Source organism: Lissotriton helveticus, chromosome 2_1, assembly GCF_964261635.1.
Source record: "Lissotriton helveticus chromosome 2_1, aLisHel1.1, whole genome shotgun sequence".
Classification (NCBI taxonomy): domain Eukaryota; kingdom Metazoa; phylum Chordata; class Amphibia; order Caudata; family Salamandridae; genus Lissotriton; species Lissotriton helveticus.
In genome coordinates this window covers 1130997417-1131024398 of record NC_136059.1, presented here as the reverse complement: position 1 = coordinate 1131024398, position 26982 = coordinate 1130997417, and the positions used below count along the sequence as shown (strand labels likewise).

The 26982-nt window shown below is 42.0% G+C and overlaps 1 protein-coding gene across 1 annotated transcript in view; it reads left to right on the top strand.

The window, feature by feature from the left end:
• The window catches only part of ADAMTSL1 (ADAMTS like 1), a 677686-nt gene that overhangs the window by 267083 nt on the left and 383621 nt on the right, over positions 1-26982 (top strand). The window contains exons 8-9 of the mRNA XM_078677817.1: positions 4268-4379; positions 12489-12627. Coding sequence (XP_078533943.1) covers positions 4268-4379; positions 12489-12627 — 251 coding nt within the window. The remainder of the gene's footprint in view (positions 1-4267; positions 4380-12488; positions 12628-26982) is intronic.

Below are 26982 nucleotides of genomic sequence, written 5' to 3'. Positions count from 1 at the left end.
GGTCGTCATAAATCACGGTGGGCGTGTGCTCATGACGGCCGGGAGCCATCAGAACTCCGCCTACTGATTAATTCTCCCGCACAGGCAGGGAATTAACCGTGCGTGGGCGAAGCGGCAACATTCTGACGGCTCCCGGCCGTCATGAGCACACATCTACTGTGACTCATGATGGCCGGGAGCCGTCATGAGCACCGAACAAGTTAAATATATCAAACTTAGGATAATAGAATAAAAATACTTCGAGAACAGGATAAAGCCAACTCTCCGGAACCGATTCACCCTATACAACAAAAAGAAAACTACCAATTTGATTATAGCCACCTAGGTTATTAAGAGACAAAAATGTAAGTTAGATTGCATAGAGCTTTCAAAGGAAAAGAAATTTACAGTTCCCTAACTATCCCTACACTACGTAAAAGGGGAAACCTAGACTGAGCATGAAGTGTCAGCTGTCCCTAACTTCATTAGTACAAAAGCAACCATCCACTACAGGCACCTCCTACAAGCTTTGGGTAACTTTCCATTATCCAGCAGCCTTCATCGACTCCTTTCTCTACCTCCTGCTTCGCACAGGTCCTTGGTGTCATCTCCGTCTCCCACGAGAATTCATCCTTTCTTCATTTTCGCATTCCTTACCAGGCCTAGCAATCAACTAAGCATTAGATTCTTCCCTAAACTAACGACGTCTTGTCCACCTGCAGTGAGAACAGAAATATATGCAACATTTCACAATACAAGCAAAAGTAAAACAAAACGCTAGTCTGGAAGCGAGAAACAATATTCAGGCCTACCATCAGGCTAACTTAACATCACACAGGTTACAATACAGCCTCTCAGTGACTCTTAAAGCACCTTATAACATAATTTTCAGCATCATGAATAACCTATTCATCTTAGTTATTATCAGAATTATAATGTGGGATAATTTCACATACACTTTCAAAGGACACGTTATACTTTAGTTGTCATTTTGAGATTTAAAGTAGTCAGTTATATCTCTAATACACATGAAAAATACTGTAGAACAGAGAAATACCTTGACGTCTTGAACGTAAGCTCTTTTAGTCCTAATTTAGTCACACAGAATAAATGTGAGTGCCGACTACTCAGGACTATAATGCACAACTACAAAAGCTATTAAAAGAAAGGTAGATGCAAACATAAAGCGTAAAACTACGCTTCTCCAGGTATGAGTGTGGCTGTACACCTTCCCGGTGTACAGCTGAAGCACCTATTGGAGTGCCATAGTGGCCATATACATCGTGCATTGCACAATCTTTTAGAGATGTTTGTAATCTGACTGCTGATTGGTCATGAAATTGTCATATCACTTTGCATATCCGAGAAATGTAAGGGTACTGAGCTAGGAGTGTGGAACAAAATATAGATTTTATTATGCCTTGCAGACGGATGGACTAAAGGTATTTTAGATAAGCTTCTCCATTGCTTTACTTTCACCACGTTGTGTACAATGTTTTCCAACTTTTTTAGAAACTTAATTCTAAAAAATATTTTATGAAATTCTCTTTCCATAAAACTGTACTACACGTGATTGCCGCCCATTTCACTGTTCTTCATCACATAGAAATCGTGAAACGATTCTGGCTTCCACGTACTGCATTTATCCAAAACATAAGGCCACATTATAGCTCATCTGAGATATTAAAATATTATTTCCATTGACAGGAAATCATAGAACACAACAGTTTTTATTTATTTCTCAAAGAAGAGGTGAAAGGTTCTCTTTGCCAGATGTTTGCTGCACGTTCATCAGATGTTTGTGAATTCACAGATGTGGCTGCACCCCACCTTCCAGCATTGCGTCTGATCATTAGCCAATCAGATCTGATGTATTGGGATTTGGCATATGTGCATTTTGGAATCATTACACCGCAACCTATAATAGCAATGGAGCATGCAAGTTATTCTTAGAAATACAAATGAAAAGACACATTCCTTTCTTCCAGACCTAAATGATTTATCTGCTTGATCAGGAAATAAAAACAGCATGGGAATGCCAAAAAATACATTGAGTAAATCATGTTCATATAAGATATTCATTTGGAAATCATTTGAAATTTTGTAGGACGTCATGTGGGCATATATGATTATTGTCAACTCCCATAATTACCTTGAGAATCATGCATAATATGCTCATTGTGTGCTCTATGTACATACATTTACATTTTTTTGGGCACATTTGCCTTCCCTCTCGAAATTCCTTGCACCGTCTGCAGCTATGTCCCTGGCCTTCAGAGCCACGGCGTGTTATCACTGTGTTTGGGGTCTTTTCTTTACCCCTTTTACTTGTACATAGAGATTGTAATGTATTGCATTGTAATTGTACTTATATAGTGTATATAACCCTCAGATGAGCCATTGAAGCGCTTGATGATGAGTACAGTAGTGGTTTATTTAGTTGTTTTTGGTTAGTGAGTTTAGTCTTGTGTTCACAGAAGAAGAGGGAGCATTTTAGTTCATGTGAATGATTGGTGGGGTAAATACATCGGGTGTAGAATGCTCCCACCAGGGAATTAGATGGCAACAAGAGCGAGAGATTCAGAGGGTGTGTTAGTTTGTGACAATGACTGATGGGGCGAACAGAAAGGGTAGAGGAAGCTTCAAAGATGAATTGCAGATGAGTGAATATCAGTGTGTGACAAGGAAGTAGTTCTGGGCTATGGGTCAAGAGATGGGCAATTTACAAAAGTGAATATAGAAAAGTAATCCAGAGTGCATGCAGGTTTGTGTAGGGGTCAAATAATGAGAAGCAGTTTGGAATAGGAGTCAGATAAGGGGAGCAGGGCCAGAGGCATAGTTAGAGCCCCGAGCTTGCCACCCAGTGACGGCCGTGCCAGGTAAGAGCAGAGGGCGTTCGACAGATGACGACGAGGGAAAATACAATTTAAAAAAAAGAGAAAACGACTTACCTTGCGCTTGCCAAAATTGCTCAACTCCCGTGAAGCGCCCTCCCCTAGCTACTCCACTGAGCAGGGCATACAGATGAGGGTAGATATTCAATGGTCAGAAGTCTAACTCTTTTTTTGTTTGTGCATGAATTACGCCATGTAGTGGGAGGGCTCGCTGTATTTCTTGCAGTCTTAAAGTGGTGACAGGAGAAAGCATTTAGATGTTTTACAGTACATTTATTTTGCAAATTATAAAGGAACGTATGTAGGTAGGATTGATTGAGCTCTTGCATACGATCTTGACGAGGTTGGCTAGAGCTTCTGTTTTGTGGACAGAATAGGCTGTATTCCTGTGTGTCCCATTTTTGTTAAAGATGGCATGCCAGGTCATCCACGATGGTCAGGCTGGGAACAGCCAGCTCATAACTAATCTTCTAAATTCCGGATGGTTGTCTGTGGCTATTATTGTTCAAGGAAGAGAAATCCATAAGTTGGCAGTCAGTCTGTATGGAGTGAATGACCTTTCATGGTACACACGAGGCAATGTGGTAAAATGGGATTCATCCTGCTTCGGCTGTTTCAGCTAAAACAGCAGCATGGCACATATTTAATCGTTTTCATTTTCAATCTTAGCCCAGCTCTTCTCTGACCTCTGAGCCTTGTGAAAAACACCTTTTAAATATGTCTCTGCAAGTTAGCTTTCTTTCTGATCTCTGTCTGATGCCTTCCCACTCTTCCCCTTCCACCTCTATTAATACCACTCTTACTTTTGGCACGCGGTCTTTGATCTGAAACAATAGTAGTCAAAAGGAGCCATTTCCTGTCCTAGACAACTCCTAATTCAGGCTCTCTGGGTGTTGGCTCGAGGCAGCAGAGTTAGTTGATTCATTCTTCTGGGTACTGCACTTCATGCCTGCCCTAAGGGAGTGGAGCCCTTAGTTATCGAAGAGCTCTGGCCTTGGTTTTACACCCAGTGGCAGGTATATGCTGGGCATTTTAAAGACATTAAGGTAAATACATGGCCCAGCCCTCACAAAGCTTCAAAAAGCAACTTCTCAGGATGTGTTGGGTCATAAAGCAGCAGATCAGCCCCAATTCCACTCCCTAAATGCAAAAAAAGCTAAACTCCCAATTTCTCCTTACTGCATGGGCTTGTCACCCACCACTATACAAATTGGGTGTCTGTAAAACTGAAACACAAAGGTGGCACACATTGAAGGAGTACAATTTCAGCGAAATTAACAACAACTATATGTAAGTTAAACTTTTGACTGACTTTATTGGGGTGTTATATGTTTATGGCTTTGTACATTCTGCTTTGGAAGCATTGATAACTCAGTGATGATTTGACTTTACAGGTCCACTATGCTGGAGCTGCGGACAGTGTGGTTCAGTTCATGTTCTATCAGCCCATCATCCACCGGTGGAGGGAGACCGATTACTTCCCATGCTCAGCATCATGTGGAGGAGGTAACTAGGCCATGCACCCAAAAGCCACTGTCCTGAGTTCAATAAGCCTGTAGTTAAAGAACTACCACTTACCGTAAACATCCACTGTACAGACTTGTATTTACTGTACTCATAAACACAGATGCACTCTATGTACTGTTATTGTCTTACAAATGAGAAGTGGAAGGACTCATCTGAGAGATTCCTTTGCTCTAGAGAATACACAGTGGGGCAGGACAGTACACATCTCTGCACCAAATTACATATTTGACAGATCCTGAAATAAAAAAATATATTTGTGGAAGGTTGCGATTGATCTCACTGGCATTGCAGAATCTGATTGAGATGTAAGGAGGTCATTTTCACCTGCTTCCCAATATAGTTCCAGGTTCTAATCCCCATATAGAATGACTGTATTTGATAAGGCCAACTAACATGAGCTAGGCTAATTAATGTATCTGTTACATTGCAACTAAGAGTTGCTCAGAATGTATAAAAAGCCTTTGAAACTCACTGTATAGATTGAGAGAGTGTTGAACAATACCTTCGTAATATCGACTACAAATATATCATCTAAGTAAATATATGGTAAGTTAATGCTTCCATATATATATTTACGCACATTATATTTTGGGAGTAGATGGCAGGGATACAGTATTTTTGTAGGTCAATTTTTAAATCTCAATATTGTGACGTACAAGCACTATGACGAAATCTGGATCAGCTTCCTCTTCGCATTTGTGGATACGTGTTAAGTTCCTTGTGAGGTAGCTTTTCCTGCCTGTTACAGCAAGCATCCTGAAAGGGGAGTACTGGCTTCATATTAAAATGTTCAAGTCACAAACAAATGGTAGTCAAGCAACTTGTACAATGTAATAAAAAGTTATTTCATGCTTGAATTGTGCGTAGAGAAGATGATGAAATAAGTCGCTACATCATCCAAAATGGAAATATAAGTTGACTAGTTAAAAATGGTTTCTACTAGTTCCATATGGTTTCATTTGGGTTTGTGGCCATACAGTGAACCGGTATGACAAACATTCCCGGTGATTCCAGTTGCATTTTGAACCATTTACATTGTTATGGTTTTAGGTTGGATTTTTTTTCTAACCAGTAGCACCTACCTTGTTGTATCTAATGGACATATAAACGCAGTATCCAAAACCCATATGCTGCAATTCTATCCAGCATAAGCGACTTAAAGTGGTTATCTGGATATTCGACCAGGATCAGAAGTCAGCAGTAACATTTCAAGCTCCAAATGTATGGACTTTTGATTGATAACATGCTTCAATTTTATCAAAAAAATAAAAGTGACTGGGGAACAAATGGGATCTCTGTAACAGAATGGCATAGATATCTAAGTGATCTTCCAAAATTAAGTGTTAGATCTACAAACAAATTTGGTGCTACAAAAAATACCACAAAGGTTGTTTTAAAATCTTCATAAAATGAACAAACTTAATTTTCTGGAAAGCGGAAGGTGATGGAGATTTCCCTTCATTGCAGTTTGGTGGAAAGAAGAAAATGTTAAAGTGACATGTTTTTTAGCAGAAGCACAAAGCTGACAGCAAGGAACATTCTTTTTAATGGCACAAGCTGGTGACCACACTCTGGAAAAGGGCAGAAACTGCTTCGTAGACAGAAAGGGTATTATGATGGCTAAAGAAATAGTCAAAAAAGTTTAAGTCAATCATCAAACCTCAGTTGGAACATGAATACTCAACGTTGAAAATTTGCAACCACTTGAAAAATTATAATTTAAGGTCACGGGTCAAGAAGAGAAATTGAAATTCAGATGGAATGACTGCCTGGCGCTGGTATTTCTTGTCTCAATTTTGGTTTGACACTTTCAATCTAACATTGTATGATATTGAAACACAAACAGCATAATAACATACTTTTGGGTGGACATGAGGTGCATTACATTTGCAATTTGAAATCCGTGTTTAACACCTTCATTGACGTCATGGAAGGACAGTGTGTTACTCTGTTTATTAGTAGCATAATTTTTTTAAACTGAAACATAATATGAATTGAGGTCATTAGGTATAACACAAACAGCCTCAAAAGATATGTAGACTTTAGAAGGAGCTTGTTCTCTAGCATTATCAATGTCTCTATTCTAAATGTAATTGATAAGTCGACAAAGGAAGTTCGGATTGGTAAATCTTAAATTGAGTTAGCATTCATATACTCTGACGATCTGTATTTGTTTATTTTACACATACAGCACTTTGATGTATCTTCTTTACAAATATATAGAAAAACATGATATCTGTAAAATATGACTAGCTCTGTCATCATGTAGCCAGAACTACTACTACAATTACTATGTCTATGGTAATACTAATTCGGGAAGAAATGAGAGGTTCATGCCACAGTTCGCCAATGAAAACTTGGTGGAATTTGGCCACAGTAAAATTTTCTAAATTGGGAAAATATTTGTAAGACAGTGCTCAAATATGGATTTCTATAGTAATTACCCAATCATCAGGGTAACCCGGAATTGATACCCTTAATGGTGTGGGGACACTGCACCTGGTAATTACTATAGTACACTGTAATTCCGAATGCAGTATTACATCAGGATAACCAAATACCATGCAATAAGGGCCTTTGACATGTACCCTCTTGTTTGTACCAACATAATTTTATAAGCTAATAAAAATACCCAAAAAATCGATGGTTGCGCCTAGCACATGTCTGAGCGAGAGTAATCACTAATCTTTCAATCAGCGCAAGATTCAGATGAGGCAATCTCACAGAGATAGCTTGGTTGATCATTGGTTGTAAGTTGTAGTGCATTCTAAATTGTAAAGTTTAAATATCACTTGCATCCTTAAGAAGAACATAAAACAAGCACATGTTGTACAAGATAATGGCACCTTGCATACCTTGTTTGCATAGGACCTTGGAATGCCATTAGGAATGGATTTGGCATAGAAGGCATGTGTTAATGCCAAGTATTAAGCTGGGTGGTTTCAAATATTTTCTGTAGTGTTGCACATTAGCTCAAATACCGTGAGATCATTATTTGGCTACAAGACTTAGATTCACAGAAAAAAAGCACAACAAGTTCTGAATGTTCTTCTAATGCGCTTAATGTTCACGATAGGGTTAGAAAAGCTGCTATGTGGAGTATAACAAAATACTTTTCATTATACCCCTACTAGTATTCATCTGCTGCCACGAATGGCATAATTCAGTATGTTGAGCTGAAACTGGGGATGTCAGAAATATCTGGATTTGCTTCATGAGGTTTAGTGAAAAAGGTTTACTAGCTTCAAGACAATTAGCACACACCCAGCTACAAGAAATGCAGCAGGGAAGAGAAAGAGGGGTTAGCTATGGGGTGATGTTGCACATTTTAGTGTGTTGGTGAACAGCAAGTTTGAATACAGGGGAGCCAGTGAGTATGAGGAGCTGGAGAACAGGCAGGCGGCCAGTTCCTAGTAAAGAATAGGGCAACAGAGAGCAAAGATAAAAATATAATAGGCTACAGGCCCTGAGGGGAGGGTGAATGGCAGAGGGGATTTTGATCAGGGTGTGTGCAGATCTAGGGGTTGCAGTAGGAAGAGGTATTGCTTGAATATATAGTTATTGACTCCTCCAAGAAGTAGAGAAGTTGTGCAACCTCCTGTATCTGGACCGCGATTGGGTGCTAGATCATTAGTGCATCCTCCCTGCATGTTGTTTGGCCTTGAGCCTGTCTATAATGTCTCTGCAGGTTCTGTGCGAACCATTGCAGGTCTTCAGCTTGACGGCCAGTTAATATGCTGAACAGAAATGTACCAATTAGTAGACAATGATGCCAGTTTTACATGTGATGCGAGCCAGCAGAGCGGGCCAATTGAATTCTCTGTGAGCAGATGTGACTCTGCCATACGTCTGAAGTACTTTAATAAGCACAGTTGGAGCATGAAGGGGACTTTTCAGAAGGGTCACAGGGACACCACTAACAGACTGTTGCCTCAATCAAGGTGAGAGGGAATCAAAGTCCGAACAGCAGTCCTGAAAGCCAGTTTGGGGTGCAGCATATTAGTTGCTGCCAGGCAGCGTAGGGCACTGAAGCTGAGCTCGGTGTCTGTGTTGAATTGAGGGGCTTAGAGCTGCCAGCAAGTCAATGAGCAAAGTTTTTAAGAGTCACTGAAGAGAGCAGATTTTGCGCTTGTTGAGTGCAATTGCTGGAATGACCACAAATCTGGTCCTTGTAGGATTGAGAATAAAGCTGGTCTTTGACATCACTGTTTGAATGGTGGCACGAGGATCTTCCTTCGGTTCTGGTCGTGTGTATCCATGGGACGGTGGCCAGGGGAAGCTGGGCCAAGCAGAGTTGTTTGGTGAGTTTGTGGAATGAGAGGTGGTGGTACAGATTTGCTGGTTCTGCGTCGTCGAGAGCTTTGTCGGCATGGGTGAGGAGGATGAGATGGCATCATCTTGATGAAATGTCCATTTCCACATTGTCAGGTCATGTAATTTTTGTTTTTGAGGACGTTGCTGCTTATTGTACATTTAACTTTGGATTGGTCAAGTGAGGGTGTGCAAGGGTTTCGCTCAGTGCTTTATTGCTTAGGCAGTGACCACCTCTTGTTGGTGGTCGTGATGATGGTGGTTGTGTAGCGGGTAGCCTTATTCACTATAATTTTTGTTCATAAACCTTTTTTTATCGGGTTTCTAGCAAGGTATACATCAATCATGAAAAAACGTTAATCTTTGCATGACATTCATTATCCACATTGACATGACAAATGAATTCCAGTCCATCGAGGCCAAGCCTTATTCACTATGATGGGCTTCCTTTGCTGTGAGAAGTTCAAAAGTCCTATAATCATCAATTCTTCTTGGCACTTGAGGGCACTGTCATCCAATGGTGTGTTCGCTTAGGTGAGCTCCTGGTCATTTTAAGGAGTAAAGGACCTGATATTCAAGAATCAAAGTGTGAGTAGGGTGTGGTTGCCTGCATGTCAACTGGAAGGTATAATTGAGATCAAAAATCAACATATCAGGATCAGCTTTGGAGTTAGATGCACTAGGGATGGCAGCGGCTGATGGAGTGTGTTGGCAGGCAACCTTTTTGAATTGCCTGGGTAGTTTCCTTGTTAATTTGTATTGTTGGGTTTAGTTATCTGCAGCTGGTGGGGGTGGGGAGGGAATGGTGCAGATGGAAGGGAATGGTTGCTGTTGCCTGGTGACTTTAGCTGAGGTATCTAGGGGGGGTGGCAATCAGGTTGGTCATAGTGGAGTAAATCAAGTTCAGGCGTTTCCACATGGTGTGAGTTGTAGTGTACAGAAGATTAAAGAAGGCATCCTCATGATCTTGGTTGATGCATTGCCTGGCCACTTTAAATTGTAAAGAAATATGTTATTTGTACAGGTAGCTGAGTCTGCTCTGATGATGTCTGATATCTCAAAGCTCAATGCTGAGTTAGTCCCTTGAAATGAGTTGAAAAGAAATGGTCCAAGTTACTGACATTGTGATCTGCCAGCAAAGGACCTCACAGGAACTAAAGGATGGCTGTTCTGTAGAATGCATTACGGCAATGGAAAGCAGACAACTGGGATGTCTCTTCCTGTTGTGTTTGGCCAGTCGATGTGTTGGGTGCTACACTTTTGTGGGACAGCCCTGAGGGTATCAGTGGGATATTTTTGTCACAATAATAGAGTTTTCAGGAGACAAATATCTGCTAATGTTCTACAGTAATTGAATACATAAAAATAATATTTGCTGTTTTCTTCTCAACAACATAAGTGAAAACCGCAAAGGACGTTTGCATTGATTCTGCTGACAATGCCTAAAGCAAACTACAATTAGAATTTTTTAAGTTTGCTGAAAAAAATGTCACATCTCGTTTATGGCCGTTGAAAATATTTAGTGCTGTCAAGCTTAGTCCAAGTTTGTTTGAAGGCAGGTGTTACAGCCGGATTCTTATCAAGATTTTATCTTACCAATCTTTAAAATCCTTGGTCGACTGGACCTTTGTTTTCTGCTAAGAAGTGTAAAGGGAAGATTACCAAATTCATAACTCACGACAATTTTCTAAATGACCGAATCAATCCAATTTCAAAGGACCAATTACTACGGAGTAAAATTTAAAAGATTTATGACAAAGCCAAAAATAACTGGACATACAAGCACCTCAGCAAGAGGTTTAGAAAATAGACCGGTACTAATACAAACATAATCCTACGCAAGAGTCTCAGACGACTCAATATGAAGATCAGCGTAAGCTCCAAAGCATCAGGCAAATGATGACAGTCACTGCTTGAAGCCTTGACTGCATTTACTCAAAAAGGAAAGAAAAGGTTAATCTGTCCCTACATTAACTCTAAGGTGACATCCTTACTTAGCATCCCTCCCAGGCAAGAGAAATGGTGTCAGCAGTGAAGACTTCCTAAGAAGTACACTCACTTTCCCCAGTAAGTAGCCTAAGCTACCGAACTCGTTCTCAGATGCTCCTTCCTGCTTCCCTCTCCTCCTAGTCTGCCTCAAGTCTGCTCTAAGACTGCGCTCTGCTCTCCACCCTCGGTGTGCTGTCCCTAATACAAAATCCCCAAAACAGTAAACACGCCCAAAACACACCCCTTCAGGCAGGTACTTCCTCCCGGATTTTTCCACCAAACTCCATCTTCATCCAAAAACCGTTGTTGTGTCCTTGGGTCCCAGGCACCTTCTCCGCCAAATGTAACATCTTTGCATTCCGATTCACTCTCACCGTACTTGCTTCTACCATCCTAACTCCTAAAACAAAGGATTATTCTACGTAACGAAGCAAGTGTCCTTGCACCTGCAACAGAAACGTGTGAGAAAGCAACCTTGCACATAAACAAATCTACAATTCGAAATTCACTGAGAAAAGGATCCTTCCCAAGGAAAATACATTTCTGGGCTACAGCGTTTAGTCAAGCTAAGAAAAATACAGCTAGGCCTCTTCTGGCGTTTTTATGTTACCAAACCTTTACACGTTTAAATGCATTTCTAACATTACATCATATGAACTACATTCAAAGTCATTTTAAAAGCATTATTTCATTTCATTTCTAAAGCATTACATTTTCTCATGTTAGAACACACTATTTCATTAATAGGCAAACCTACACAGGCACTTTAATATGGCACGTTTCTCTAATACAACATTTTACACATGAAACGATAATTTCTACTTTACTTAAGGCATATTCTCGGTTAAAGCACTATATTAGTCTTTTAATTGTTATGAGCACACTTCTACATTTTGCAATACACTCGATTTAGTTCTACATTCCTAATGATCACATGTTAATACAGTCCTCTAAATATATGGGTGCTGACTACTCGGGATTATGATGCACCCCCACAAATTTCAAAATAACAGGGCGCTCTATCACAGATAACCTGAAAATGGTGCTCCCTTCAAACTATAATCTGAATATTTATACGCAAAACAATCTGTTATTCTTTTGAAGTTGCTGTGGCATTTATCTTAATTAAGGTTTCACAAATAGATAATCGTTTGGCCTTCAAATGATGGTAGTACTTAGGTAAACACCTACAAACGTGATTGAAAAAAATACATACAAATAAATTGTGTCCAACGTCGGACCCGGTTCATAAAAATATTTTGCAAAATACACAAACTTAGAGGAACATTCACTACTTAATCAAATCAGGCTCTTTTGTGCTTGCCTGCTCTTTTTTTGTTAAATTGCTCATGAAGCTTTAAAGTTCCCAGAGTCTGAGAGTATAAACAAAATGGAAGATCCTTCCACCATGATAAGTCGGCATGCACGAAGATCTGAATGTCTTTGTCTTGGAAATCACAGCCGGGTACAGCCTGTGCTGTCCCTCGCTGCGGTCTCCGATATGATGATACATTCTGCACATTGTGTCCTGTATTGTTGCTATTCACCAAACACAGCAACGACATCTTTACATGGGTATTTTGAGCAATATGGAGTCCCTTAGCATGCAGTGTGACTGCATAGTCTTTTGCATTATTTCCTTTTTTGGGACCGTCTGCTTCATGGGTTGGTCTATGCTATGACTGTATGCTCACTTTAGTTTTTTTTGTGGCACTTGCAGTTACTTGAACAATATGGCCCTACAGACAAGCTGCAAAAAGCCTCCACTCACTGTCATTTATGTTGCAGGATACCAGCTAACCTCTGCAGAGTGCTATGACCTGAGAAGCGGCCGGGTGGTGGCCGATCAATACTGTCATTACTACCCTGAAAACGTGAAACCCAAACCAAAGCTCCAGGAGTGCAACATGGACCCATGTCTTGCCAGGTTAGCCGTCTTTGTCATTGGCAGTAGTCATACTTCGCATACATGAAACATGTGTCACATGAAAAGCCTTTAAATGAGTGTTAAGCCTTAGCCCTTCAGCGATTAACTTTTTATTTGCTGTTTCTTAATTGATATGTTAAGTCATCTGCATTTGTGTAGCACACCTCTTCCATTTCTATGGCCCCATAGTGCTTTTGGAATCTGGATGCATTTTCATATGTTCTGAGATATTCATGAACTGGCTGGGCTTTAATAGAAAATCTAGGTTTGTCCAATGTGTTGTTAAAAGTTGGCTTTCACACGTCAATGTGAAGAATAAATCGTGGGCTGAGCAGTTGAATGTGCATGCAAACGAGCTTTGACTTTTACTACATTACACTCGGGTAAATGGTTGTCAAATATCTACCTGAGCATTTGAAAAAGGTGGCATGGTTAGGATGAAATGGAGCTATTAAGCCAACTTATCCTCCTATGAATGGCATTGTCTCATCAGGCATATAGGGAATATATCAAAAGATATTATGCAAATTCACAAAGGCGTGGAAGAGTATATATGTAAAATTACTTCCATGTGAATAAATCCCTTAGTACTGTGAGGAGACCCCAACTTAGATTGTTGGGTATCACAGAAAAGATATATAGAAGCATTTACATAGATATCTGCTTCAGGGCACCTCAGTTTACTTAGACTTCTCTAATTTATTAGGGACATTTCTAAAGCATCCACCCAGGGCAATACAAAATGTGAGGGCTGTTCAAAAACAGGTGTGCCCTTGGAAGCATGACTAAGAAACCTTTCAAATTGGTTTAGTGTGGTGTCCAAATACATGTGTACTAGAATGCCATTCTTGCCACTTTCTTAAGAAGAGACTTTCTTGACAGAGATAATCACCAAAATCAGCTTGCAACACAATGCATAACATTTCATGTATGACATATGTCCATCATCCATTGACCGGGTAGACTAGACTTGTACTCCAAACAATTCTCATTTGCCGACATTGTGTGTTCCCAACTGAATGCATCCCTTTTTTCTATACCTTTGCTTGCAGCTCAGTATATGAATGAGTAGCAGTTTCAAAATAACTTCACTGCGGGCTGTATATCAGTGGGTGGGAGATATTTGGTGAAGAGGGACTTCAAAGGACATGTGTAAGCAACTTCACATTTCCATTGTGACCAAGGATAATGTACAGCTGTATAATGTAGCCAATGGATCATCTAGGATTATTATTATTATTATTATTAAATTAGTTTTGTAACACGCGCAACTACCCAAAAAGGGTTTCCCGGCGCCTAGCACACAAATTGCTAGAAAAGAGCAGTCAAGAACCATTTGTTACTAAAAAAGCCAGGTTTTAAGATTTCTTCAAAAACTGAGATAGGACGGGTCATTCTTCGGGGACACCGGAAGAGAATTCCAGATTTTAGGGCCAAGACAAGAAAAGGAACGGCCTCCCATTCTTACAAGTTTAAATCTGAGAATCACGAACTCTCCATGGGCTGTAGAGCGCAGGGGACGAGAAGGAATGTAAGGATGGATGAGCTCTTGCAGATACGCTGGTGCCACCCCTTGTATGATTTTAAAGATGTAACACAGGGTTTTAAATGTAATTATTTGATCAATTCGAAGCCAGTGAAGGTCACGTAAATACGGCGAGATGGAAGCATGTCTAGGAACTTGACAAAGAAGCCGTACTGCAGAGTTCTGGACAACCTGTAGCTTTCTCAATACCGTTTGGCAGCTACCGAGATAGAGAACATTGCCGTAATCGAGGCGAGTGGTGGTGAGTGCCTGGACTACCATGCGTTGGGTTGAGGCAGGAAGCATCCAAATGATCTTACGAAGCCACCTCAAGATCGTGAAACAGATGGCAGCAACACTCGCCACCTGTTGTCTCATAGAGAGACTATCATCAATAATGATGCCCAGATTACGGACATGGGTGACAGGTAGGGGAAAAGAACGCATTTCCTGAGGCCAGTGGTGAGGGCTCCATAGGTCCTTGTGCTTGCTCAGGATGAGGACCTCAGTCTTATCCCCATTTAACTTCAAAAAGTTAAGGCGCATCCACTCTGTTACTTGCCGTAGGCCGTACTGAAGTGCAGATGTCGTAGCGTCTTTAGTGGTGGACAGCGAAAAGGCAATCTGCGTATCATCCGCATACGAATATAGGGAAAGACCCGCCTCTTCCACAATCTCTGCCAGAGGTCTGACATTTTCCCTGAAATCTACCCCTGAGGCGAAAAGCCGGGGGCCACGCAGCTTAACTCTGAGAGCGCCTAAATGATTTTAAAAGTTGTAAATATTTTAATGGTGTGTTTTAGCCGTACTTGCATGCACGTTGGGCGAGATTAGCATCGCGCCAACGACCTGAGGCACTTTCTTGCATCCTCGGTGCAGCCGATCTAGGGACTGCCACCGGAAATACACATCCCTCAGACACCATCTTGAGGGGAGGAAACGGACGCGCTCCAGTTGTTGGACGCTCTGCGCCCTCCTCAAACTTCCCCACTAACATGCATAAAGGTAATCAGTCATCTCGGCCGCGCAGCGGACGGGCACAGCGGGCGCGCCAAAGGCAAGCCCGTCTGCGCCCGTCCACGACCATACGCGGCCCGGGGCCCGTCCCCCTGGTCAGAACACCATAGACTGGAGTGGGATGGTAACCTATACGAGGCAGGCGCTACTACATCTGCGCAAGATGCCTCTGCCGGAATGTTTACACACGCTGTACGTGGAGCAATGGCTTTCTAAGTGTGAGAGTTGTGGCTACACAATCCACAGAGACCGAGAGACGGGTATGGAAGGTAATGAACTCTCTGCCTTGCTATTGAACTGTCGATCATTGAAATGTCATAGCATGAACATTTATGACATGCTGATGGATGACAACCCGGACCTGGTTTTCTTGACAGAAACCTGGCTGGATGAGCAATCCCTCCCTGACATTAGAGAGGCCCTCCCCTCCGGTTATAACATTCTCCAAATTAATAGAGGGATCCAGAGGGGGGGGGATAGCTATTGTCCATAAAACCGAGCTGCCATGTTCACTTGAACCGGCTACCATTAATAACTGTGAAGCTGGGCTATTTTCCATTTCGGCTGGCCCGAACTGTACCATTAAGGGTTACCTTATCTATCGCCCTCCTGGTATGGCTACCACGTTCATTGAGAGTCTCCTGGAGGCCATAACGCAATCTGCTTTACGCCATAATAAGTTCATGATTGTAGGAGACCTCAACGTGCATTTGGATGATGTCAACTGCCGAGAGGCTGTGTCCCTGGTCAATTCCCTTAGAGCTCTGATGTTTGTTTTGGCTGATAATAGAGCCACTCATCAAGCGGGGCATTTGCTGGACCCAATTTTTGTAAATTGGGAAGATATAAGAGTATCTGCCCCGATTAAGATCCTGTGGTCGGATCACTATTTGATCCCTCTTAAAATTGGAAGACTGCCCAAAAGGGTGCCTTTGCAGAAACCCCCCGCCATCAGGCGCAGGGACTGGAGGAAATTCAGTCACGATGTTTTCAGTCAAACCCTAGGACAGGACCCCCCTAAGCTCAGTGACAATTTGGTTGAGGTATGCAGGAGGTATGATGATTGGGTTGGGAGTGCACTGGATAAAGTTGCCCCCTGGACTCAAAAAGCTATGGCACGGAGCACGAAATCCGCTCCGTGGTTTACTGCCGAGTTGCGTGACGCTAAAACTAAATGTAAGACTTTGGAGCGTAGATGGAGAGTGGAATATGCCCCCTCACTACGTGAAGTCTATAAGAGTGAATTAAGGTCATATCACAGTCAGATTAGGAAATCGAAAAGAGATTACTATCACAAAAGGATTGACTGTTCAGAGAATACATCTAAAGAGCTTTTTATGATTTTGAAGGAACTATCCGCCCCTCCAGTGAGTTCAGGGGAAGTCCCCCCCTCGATAAAGTCATGCAATGAGATTGCGGACTTCTTTGTAGGGAAGGTAGAAAAGATCTATGCATCTTTTCAGATAAACTCAGAACCCACAAGTTCGCCAGATTCCAGCTGTGAGAAACAGGCAATGAAAAAACTTAGGGAGTTTGTGGTCCCCCGAGCAGAGGAGCTAACTAATATTCTATTGGATATTCACTCTGGCTCCCCCTTGGATGCGGTCCCTGCGAGGATTCTTCGCAATCATCTTACCCAGGTAGCGGAGCACATAGGTAACATGGCCTCACTCTCCTTCCATGAATGTCTGGTTCCGGACAGCTGGAAACTGGCCCAAGTTGTCCCGATAAAAAAGAAAGCCCACATTAGCATGACACAACTGGACAACCTAAGACCAATCTCCCTCCTTCCCTATTGTGCGAAGGTAGTAGTGAAATTGGTTAACCGACAGCTGGTGAGCTTTGTGGAGGAAAATAAGCTCCTCCACTCGTCTCAGTCGGGATTCAGGGCCAAACATTCGACGGAGACCGCCCTTCTTCTATCCACGGAATTGTTGCGGAGTAGGGCTGATGAGGGTCACACGGCCGCACTGGTCCTATTGGACTTAAGTGCGGCGTTCGACACCGTATCACACTCCGTATTACTTGGCCGTCTAAGTGAGAAGGGAATAACTGGTCCTGCTCATGAGTGGTTGGTCTCCTTCCTCATGAACAGGAGATTTCAAGTGCACTGCCCTCCATGTAAATCCAGTATAAGATGTCTTAGACAAGGGGTTCCACAGGGCTCGATTCTGAGCCCCACGTTATTTAATCTGTACATGGAACCCCTTGCCAAACTGGTGGAGTCATATGGTGTTGATATTGTCTCATATGCAGACGATACACAACTGGTGATCAATCTGTCTCGTGATCCAGTTGTGGATGCTGAGAAATTCTCGACCTGCTTGGTGGCACTTGATAGGTGGATGAAGCAGAACTACCTCCGCCTCAATGGTAATAAGACTGAAGTTCTTATCGTTGGTCCCTGTCCATCCATCTGGACTTCCGCCTGGTGGCCCGTAGAACTGGGCTCTGTCCCTGCCCCGGTGGACACAGTCAAAAACCTTGGCATACTTCTGGATTCTAATCTAGCCTACACTAATCATGTTGATAATGTTGCCGGCAAATGCTATGGCATTTTGAAGGTCTTGAGGAAAATCCTTGACCTACTGCCTCCTAACACCAGAAAAACTATGGTTCATGCCTTAGTCACCTCCCACTTGGATTATGGGAATTCCCTCCTATGTGGACTCAGTAAAAAAGGCCTAATGCAGTTGCAACGCGTCCAGAACGCAGCTGCTAGGCTTGTCCTGAACCTCCCTAGGAGGGCCTCTGGGAAACATGCATTGCGTTGCCTGCATTGGCTTCCAATTAAGGAACGCATTAAATTTAAAACTATGTGCATCACCCATCGCATAGCTCACAAAAAGGCACCTTCATATCTCCAGGATTTGCTTCCTATCTATCGTCCTTCGCGCCTTCTCAGGTCGATGGGCAGCATGCTATTAGTGGTTCCTCGGATCCACAGAGCAAGGATGGGAGGACGGTCCTTTAGACTTCTGGCCAGTAAAGACTGGAATGACCTGCCCATCGAATGGAGGATGGAACCGTCTGAAGCGAGGTTCAGACAGAGGCTGAAAACCTTTCTCTTCCCCAAGGCTAATTAGTTTAGTTTTTCCTCCCGGGCCTAGTGCTCCTCCTCTCTGAGCTAGGCTGATATGATGATTATTGGGATTTTCAGCGCGGGGACGCACTGTTCTTTGTGCAACCATGCGCTTAACAAATGTTATTATTATTATTATTATTAAGTTGAAGAGCAGGGGGCTTAAAATGGATCCCTGTGGGACTCCATATGCTGATACGCAGATCTTAGATGATGCCTTAGCAGAAAAGACTTGAAAAGTGCGACCATCAAGGAATGAAGCAAACCAGGATAGGGCAGTGCCGTCCAGCCCAAGAGACCTAAGGGTGTTGAGCAAGAAGTTATGCGACACAGTGTCGAATGCAGCGCTCAAATCTAATAGAATGAGCGCCGCAGTTTCCCCTTGATCTAAATGCTGGCGCAGTTTCTCAGTGACCCCAAGCAGAGCGGTTTCAGTTGAAAAGTTGGCTCTGAACCCGGATTGTGAATAATGAAGAAAGCCAACTTTGTCTATGTGTTGTGTCAGTTGAGTATTGATATGTTTCTCCAAAATCTTGGAGAAACCCGGAAGCAGAGATATAGGTCTAAAGTTAGATAGTACAGAAGGATCTGCTCTAGCCTTTTTCAACAAAGGGATGACCATGGCTCGCTTCCACTCGGGGGATACCAAGGCCTCCCGCATAGAGGCGTTAAGAAGATCTATAAGGACGCCTTTAGATGTGGCAGAGAGCTGACAAAGGATGTTAATAGGCAAAGGATCAAGAGGAGACCCAGATTTAATACTGTTTAAACAATTTTGGAAAGACGTCTCTTCAAATGGGTGCCAGGAAACAATCTTGGCTATCTGGTCACAATTACTGTGATATGTAGGGTCAAATGCAGAAGCCGTACTACACAAGGAAGGGGAAGGAGCAGAGAGTGACTTGTAAATGAGTACGACCTTCTGGATAAAGAAGTCAGCAATGTTGTTACATTGATTTTCATCAAGGACAGGAGGGGGAGGGATGGTATTAGAGCCAGCTAACTTCTTCACTACCGAAAATAGAGCCCGAGGACGATTGGATGACTTAGTTATTGTGTTAGCAACATAAAGAATACGTGCCTCTTTACACGCCGAATGATAACTTTTAAGAGCAGCTTTGTAAGAATCTTTACAAGTTAAAGAATACGATCTCCTCCATCTTCTTTCTAGTGCTTTACATTTAGACTTAATAACTTTTAGATCGTTTGTAAACCATGGGGCTTGGGGGTAATCAGTAAAGCTGCGTTTGGGTACAGGGGGCAGACAGATGTCAATGGCATTGGTTAGCCAGTTTGAGACAGCAGTATTTAATGAAAGCAAAGGTAAAGTGACATCAGGTATGCTAGTAGACAGAATAGTGTTAAAAGACTCCATATTCAACTTGCCCCAAGTCTGAGACTACCTGAGCTAGTAGGAGGGGCCACTACCCTCGATGTAGAAGGCTGCAGGTTGAATGGAATTATAAAATGGTCAGACCAATCTAACTGGAGCGCAGGAGCACTACAGTCATAGCACAGATTAGACAAAATTGGATCCAGAAGGTGTCCCGCCTTATGAGTAGGGCCCTGATTGCATAACCGTAAGCTTAGAGCCTCCAGATCAGATAAAAAAAGTGTGTCAGATGTTATTCTGATTATCTTCTAGGTGAAGGTTCAGATCACCTAGGATTGTGCAATTCGCTGCCTTTAAAATAAAAGGAGCGATAAGGTCAGGGAAAGTGGAGGCCCAGGGGCCGGGTTTCCCCGGAGGGCGATAATTTAAAATGCCAGACAAGGTCAAGTGAGGGGATACCAAGAGTTTAAACAAAGCCGCATCAGACTCTGTGATGGAAATAGCTTCAAATTTACAAAAATGAGTAGATTTATAAATTATAGCTATCCCCCCAACTTTGCCTGTATCATGATCTTTCCTAGCGATGACATAGCCAGGAGGAAGAGCAGTGGCAATGTCGGGGCATGAACTGGCATGAAGCCATGTTTCGGTCAGAAAGAGTGCATTTGGATATTCAGTACTAAGAAGGTAAAAAAGATGCTGCTTATTTTTGGCCAGAGAACGACAGTTAAGTCTTAAACAATACAAATTCTGGCGACATGCCATTGTGGCAGAGGTGGTGCTGTGACAGACCGGAAGGCCAGTTCTGAAAATGGTGTTTATAAGACGCATAGGACACAATGTAAAATTGCATTGAATGCAAGTAAAGCCGCGATAAGGAGGAGTACATACAGCGCATTTAGGAGAAATATATTTACTAAGTCTGTGAAGTTGCGCAGCTGAGTATGTAATTCTCTTACTTACAGTGATCGCATTTTGACCATAATTTCTGGCCGCTGAGCGCGTCAGGGCGCGGACGGGCGCACACGGGATTGCCTCTGGCACGCCTCCAGCACGCCATCGGCACGCCTGCTGCGCGTGTGCGCTGCGCGCTGGCATCTGTCCACTACAATAAAGTCAAGGACCATAGAGTGCGGCTAGAATGTCGCTCGAAATTATACCAGCGAGAGGTGTCTGTGCGGCTAGAGAGGCTGAAAGTCAGGGGCGGCCATACCATAGAGTATGGGATCATGCAGAGCCAGGCAAACACTTAAAACAGTGACAAATTTAAAAACGATTTTAAAGCAAGAGCATTCCAAATTAAATACAACAAAAAAGTATATATAGAACTAAGTTCTATGTGAATTAAAATTTTAGTGTGCAAGTATGTGAAAATGAAGGTCTTTTTAAAAGAGAGAGAGCACAAAACTACAATTAAAATTTGCTTTTGACAAGCATTAAGTGAGAAAAATGTAACTGACACTCACCGGCTGCGCGCTTGCATCTGTCCACTAAAATAGAATCAAGTACCATAGAGTGCGACTAGAATGCCGCTCAAAATGATACCAGCGAAAGGTGTCTGTGCGGCTAGAGAGGCTGTAAGTCAGGGGGCGGCCATACCATAGAGTATGGGATCATGCAGAGCCAGGCAAACAGTCAAAAACGCACAAAGGCAGTGAGGGAAAACAATTATAACCGCACTTGCTTTTATATCACTCCTAATTAATTTGTACTGCAGTCTGGCTCGTGCCCTCCTTTGTAAGTCCACTGCCCCGGAACTTAAGTTAAGAATATACACAAAAATTGCACAAAGAGGCACGAAGAAATGGCATGCAATATTCACAACAAAAAGACACAGATTAATGTGAGAAACTTGACTTCTTGAAAAAATCTTCTTTTATTCTTTGTTCACACAGCCAACGCGTTTCACCCCAGCGGGCTTCATCAGGGCTAATTGTGGGAGAATCAAAAAGCCACGTGCTGGCAAGTTGATGGAGCGTAATCAACACTTTCTCCTTCTCAAAAGATCCCTCTTAGTCTTGTATAATCTCTCAGGTGGTCCGTCGTATCGGATCCCATGTGTGTGTATCACAAAATTCCAAGCAGGTAATAAGGAGAAAACAGAACTCGAACATCAGCGAGTTCAGAATTCACTGTAGGCTTCGCTCCGAGCAGCCATCCGGGATGTGATAATCTCTTCAAGCAACGAAATACGCCGAGCGTGTCTTTTTGTTGTGCATATTGCATGCCATTTCTTTGTGCCTCTTTGTGCAATTTTTGTGTAGAGCCAGGCAAACAACTACCACAGGTACAAATTTTAAAACGATTTTAAAGCAAGAGCATGCCAAATGAAATACAACAAAAAAGTAGATATAGAACTAAGTTCTATGTGAATTAAAATTTTAGTGTGCAAGTATGCGAAAATGAAGTTCTTTTTAAAAGAGAGAGAACACAAAACTACAATTAAATTGACAAGCATTTAGTGAGCAAAATGTAACGACACTCATGTCAGTTACAAATGTGTTTGCATTTTCTGGTGAGTTGGCTGGTGTGTACTTAGAGCCATAGCTTTAGTAAGTGAGGTATCAGTGTGTCCTACACATGCTGATGAAACTAGACAATGGGACAATCACCTTTTCCTGCTCTGTCATATTTATTGTTCCTTGTGCTAGCTTTTTCCTACAGAAGCCCTGTAACCTACTAAGGTACTGAGCATCTTGTATCAGATCAGAGCAAAATCAATGCTTAATAGAAGAAATAAAAGTGAAAAGCAAACATTAAATTCATACGGGTATTATGATGTAATACATGTTTGATAAGTAAAATACGTATGAAAGTATAGTTTGTCAGTAGAAATTAACATCTGTCCATGCTCCATAGAGAACAGTGTCACTCTTGGTACCCATGCAGCATTCCACACTTCTCATAGTAGGTTTACTCCATAATTTATAATTCCCTTGCTCTCTTTTTTCATAATGATATCATGTATAATTTGGTGACAATTTTGTTATTACACGGGGGTTTGAAATTGACCGATTGTTTCCAGGGACCTCTTTTTAATTCAAGAAACAGATAAACCTTTTCACAGTATCAAGTTTTAAATATAATTGTGAAGAAAATATTAACTCCAGAATATCAATTACCACTACATCCTGAAAATAAGGATATATAGGTAAGTATAGATTAACTAATCTTATCTTCACACATATGTACTTTGATGATACATATATATACTTTGATGGTGATTGTGGGTGGGAATATCGATGAAATAGAATATCATTACAACAATATCGAGGGACAAAATATCCAAAGGTTAGTGCACGGGGGGTAAGGATTTACTATTCTTAATTCCACATCTATGTACCTTGAAGCTATATATCACCAAGGTTTGTATATATAGAGTTAGACTAAGAAAAAGTATAGAAACTTACCTTTCAATGTTTTGTCCCTCGATATTATAACCATGTTCTATCCCGTTCATATTCGAGGATCGATATTCCGAGCCTACACTCTTGAAGATATATAGATGTGAAGCTAACAAAAATAAACCTACACTGATCAGTATATACTTACCTTCATGACACAGTAGTAGTTACAATTCTGAAAGAAATATTTTCCTTCACGATATGGTAGTAAGTGGAATCAACATTTTCATAACAATATATTTTGTCACCCGATATTGTGACATTGACCCTTTATGATATACTGTCTCAGCTGCTGTTTCAAAGACTTTCCCATTAGCTGGAGTGGTGTGTATACTGGGAGTCTTGAGGCTTCTCACTAGCCTGTGTAGTTGTATTCAGACAAAAGCAGTACCTGTTTGAAACCTATATTGCATTTTTGTTTAATTAACTGATTTTACAAATCTATCATGTACAAAATTAACTTTTCCCATTTTTTAAAATCCATTAATTGACCTCCTTGAGGCACCCGACTCTTTGAAACAGGTCGCAGATACCGCAGACCTACTTTTTAATGTTTACTCATTGGGATATGCACTATTTTAAACATGTGAAAGTCTCTATCCTTTTTATAAGTATGTGATGTTGGAATATCTGTTTGAACCAACTTCCTTTACATTTCAAAGAAGACCCTTTTTTGTTCAGAGACTGAGTTCCTTTCCTCTTCCAAGTTTCTCAGTTTAGGGGCAGAGAGGTTGCAATAAATGGGCTGGTCTACAGTTAGACATGAACCCTGAGGAGGTTAGAAACATATACCATGGGCGTAATCAGATAGGCAGTAGCTGTTTCCTATTTCAGTTTTCTTGACTCAAAGTCAGGGCAGTAGATTCCAGGTGGGATGTCCCTTTTAGAACTATACTCTCATGCCTGCTGTTCATGAAGTAGAATGGCCTCTTCTCTTACCTTGCCATGTATCCTGGTCTAAACGGAATGGTGAATTGCTGTTTATTTCTCATGAGGTTTAGGAAATTCACCATTGCCCTATTTCATTTCTGTGTCCAGATGCAGATAAAGCCAACCATGTTGTCTCCTTAGATTTTACATTGGATCCTTTAGTGTCATTATAGCTGTGCAGCAGTGGACCTTATCTTAAAAGGCAGGCACAGGCGGCTAGTACTCAAATCCATTTTACCACAACTTACAGAATTTACGGTTAGTGAGACTTAGTGAGACTCAATCACAGCAGAGATTCCAAAAACTGAGTGGTTTAAAAGCAAAAGATCTCGGGGAGCTAAACAGGACAGAGCTCCATTCTTCATAGTGACATTCCTCTAAGTCATGGCTGACTAATTTGGTTATGTTAAAGATGTCCCTTAAGGATCTTTTGAAGATGACATTTTCCTGACCAAACATCTCTTTTTAGAGTAGGTTTTTAAACCCCAACCAAAAAGTCCCATAAAAAGCAAGAATAATGAACAAATATTTTAAACTTCTGTCCCAAAACAACTCTTTTTCTTGGAGTGACAGCCACCAGACGTTTGCTTGGTCCTTGAAGAAAATGTTTTGAGTGTAGTTGCAACAAGTGTTTCAAACAAGTGGAGTGTTTATCCCTCTGCCAGTAACTCAGTATCTCGCATTTTGAGTCTGTGATGCTTTTGTGGAAAACTAAAAGGTGATGGGTTGAATGCTTCAATTTATTGTTAGCCAATGGGAATGACACACTCCGGTGCCTTGTGTTTTATGCCCACTGTTCCATTACAGAACCATGTAAATCAGGCTCCGTCCTGCTCCAATAGGAGCAGTGTAGTCTGAACTCCCACTCTAGGTATCCAATGAATGAAAAGCGAGCAAGCCTAGACCGATTTCAGGCTTTTTGGGCATCATCAGTGATGTCCCACTTGATTCTCAATGCATAGTGAGCACAGGACCCATGCCTGGCCAAGCCTTTGGCACTGAGGGAAAAAAGTAATGGGTTGAAAGCTTGAACTAATCTCATGCACTGGTTAAAACTCAGAACCAAATTCCAGTATATTGTTTTTTTGCCCATACACACACCTTGCTTAATTGGTACCAAGTTTTGCGCAGAGGGCCTTTTTGAGATTCCCTTGCAGATCACCATGATGAATTTATCCGCTATTTGTGCAGCCCACCTTACCCAACCTTATCATCTGCATATAATAAGGCTACCGGGTACCTCATTGTGATAAAGTACTGTGTCCCAGCCCTGAACCAGTGTATTCTTTTCATTGTGGTCTTTATTCTTCCAGCAGTGAAAGGAAGTGGACTGATCTTCCAGATTGTAAGGATTTGTAAAAGGAAAGTAATCAGTGCTGGTAACTGACCAATGAAACATCTTCTCATTAAAGACACCAACAGCAGGCCCTAGGCACAGTATTACGCTCCTCCAGCAGCTTCACTTACCGTCGCAGGTCTCCAAGGTCTTCTAGCCTCTTCTTATAGGAATCCATCATGGCCGCCAGCCTGGCCTCCATCATGGCCACCAGCATGGCTCTACGGAGGGATGGAAAGCAATGATCCTCTAAACTAGAATGTTGTGTAGTAGAAAATGGCGCGGGGAACTCAGTTAATGACGTATATGGGGATGAGGAAATAAAACGAATGACTAGTTACGCAGGCCTCTCGTGAACTGCCGGGGAGGGCGGTCTGCCATGAATTGCATGGCTGGAGGGCTCCTCACAGGTGTTGTTGCCACTGTCCATCACAGGATATATATGCATCCGCGAAAGAATTAAACTTCTACCTGCTGAGCTGTAACTCAGGTCATCCCAGAAAAAGATGTTTGCGGTGTGTGGCTTTAAGAATCAAACGCCCAGCTGGTCGGTGGTGGCCATTTTAGTTGCTTGGCACATTTCCCTTTTTTATCTGACCAAGCACAAACAGTTTGCTGGCATGTAGCCGTGAATGGAACACTTCGACGCTATCTCTCGTCAGACCCACTTGTTTGCGCCAATCCTCGCGTGTTAATTTTAATGCAGGCTCTTAGCCTATCGTTAAACGGCAGAGGTCGCTCCAGTGTGGCCTCGGGCAGAGTGGACATGTTAACACGTCGGAGTAACGGAAGCGCCCGGGAAAAAATGGAGCCCGAAGGTTAATACGAGCAGCACCGGCCCGAGCCAGAAGTTTCCGTTTGTCTGCAGAGACAAGGGAGGGAGGTTCCCGAGGCACTGAGCGTCCAAACATGCTCATTAAAATGAAGTGCTTGAGTGAAAGTCGGGCATTATAGGGACGTAACCTTAAAAACCCGAGACGCAGTGATTGACTTTGACAGAGGACTTGTTTTAACCTTATGCGTCAGGCCTTGTTAGTCTGTGCTTGTCTGGTCTGCTAGTTTGGGAAGGAAAAGCCCATTTCCAAACCACGCAGAAACTGTCTATAATTGTGCACTTCATTACAAAAAAATAATGTCTGCCAAGCGTGACTCTGTAACCAGGTCTAACATCGTTTTTCACATATTTCTACTTGAATAGCTCAAAGAAAAGTGTGTTCCAGTCATGGGTTATAATCAGGGCCGCTGCAATTATGCATCTGGGGAGGACCACAATATATAGTAGGGTTGATTAAATTATGTGACATCAAAACGCAAATCGTGCTGCATAAAGCTGTACATTTTTTATAGTGTTACTTCATTTTTTCCATCTGTACTCATGTTGACATCCAGATTAACACCCAAACACAGCAATTAGCAATTTTAAAGTGACTACTCAATGTGAAGGGCTTTGTCATTGCCCCTCAGCATGTGTTGCAGACTTTTTTTGTAACTTTTAACCTGTTTGAGCTAGAAACAATGTTTTTGTTAAAGTCTGCATATTATTCAGCAGATGATGGGTTATGTGGTAAATGAGGCTAATCTATAATTATACTGAAAACTACGTGGCTGTAGAATCACATAATTCCAGTTGTCCTGGTTACATGCCATAGAATGGTAGCTCTTTTATGTTAACTTCTCTCTGTAAACCGGATAACCTGCCCACTTGTGTGAGTCTTGGAACACTTTCAC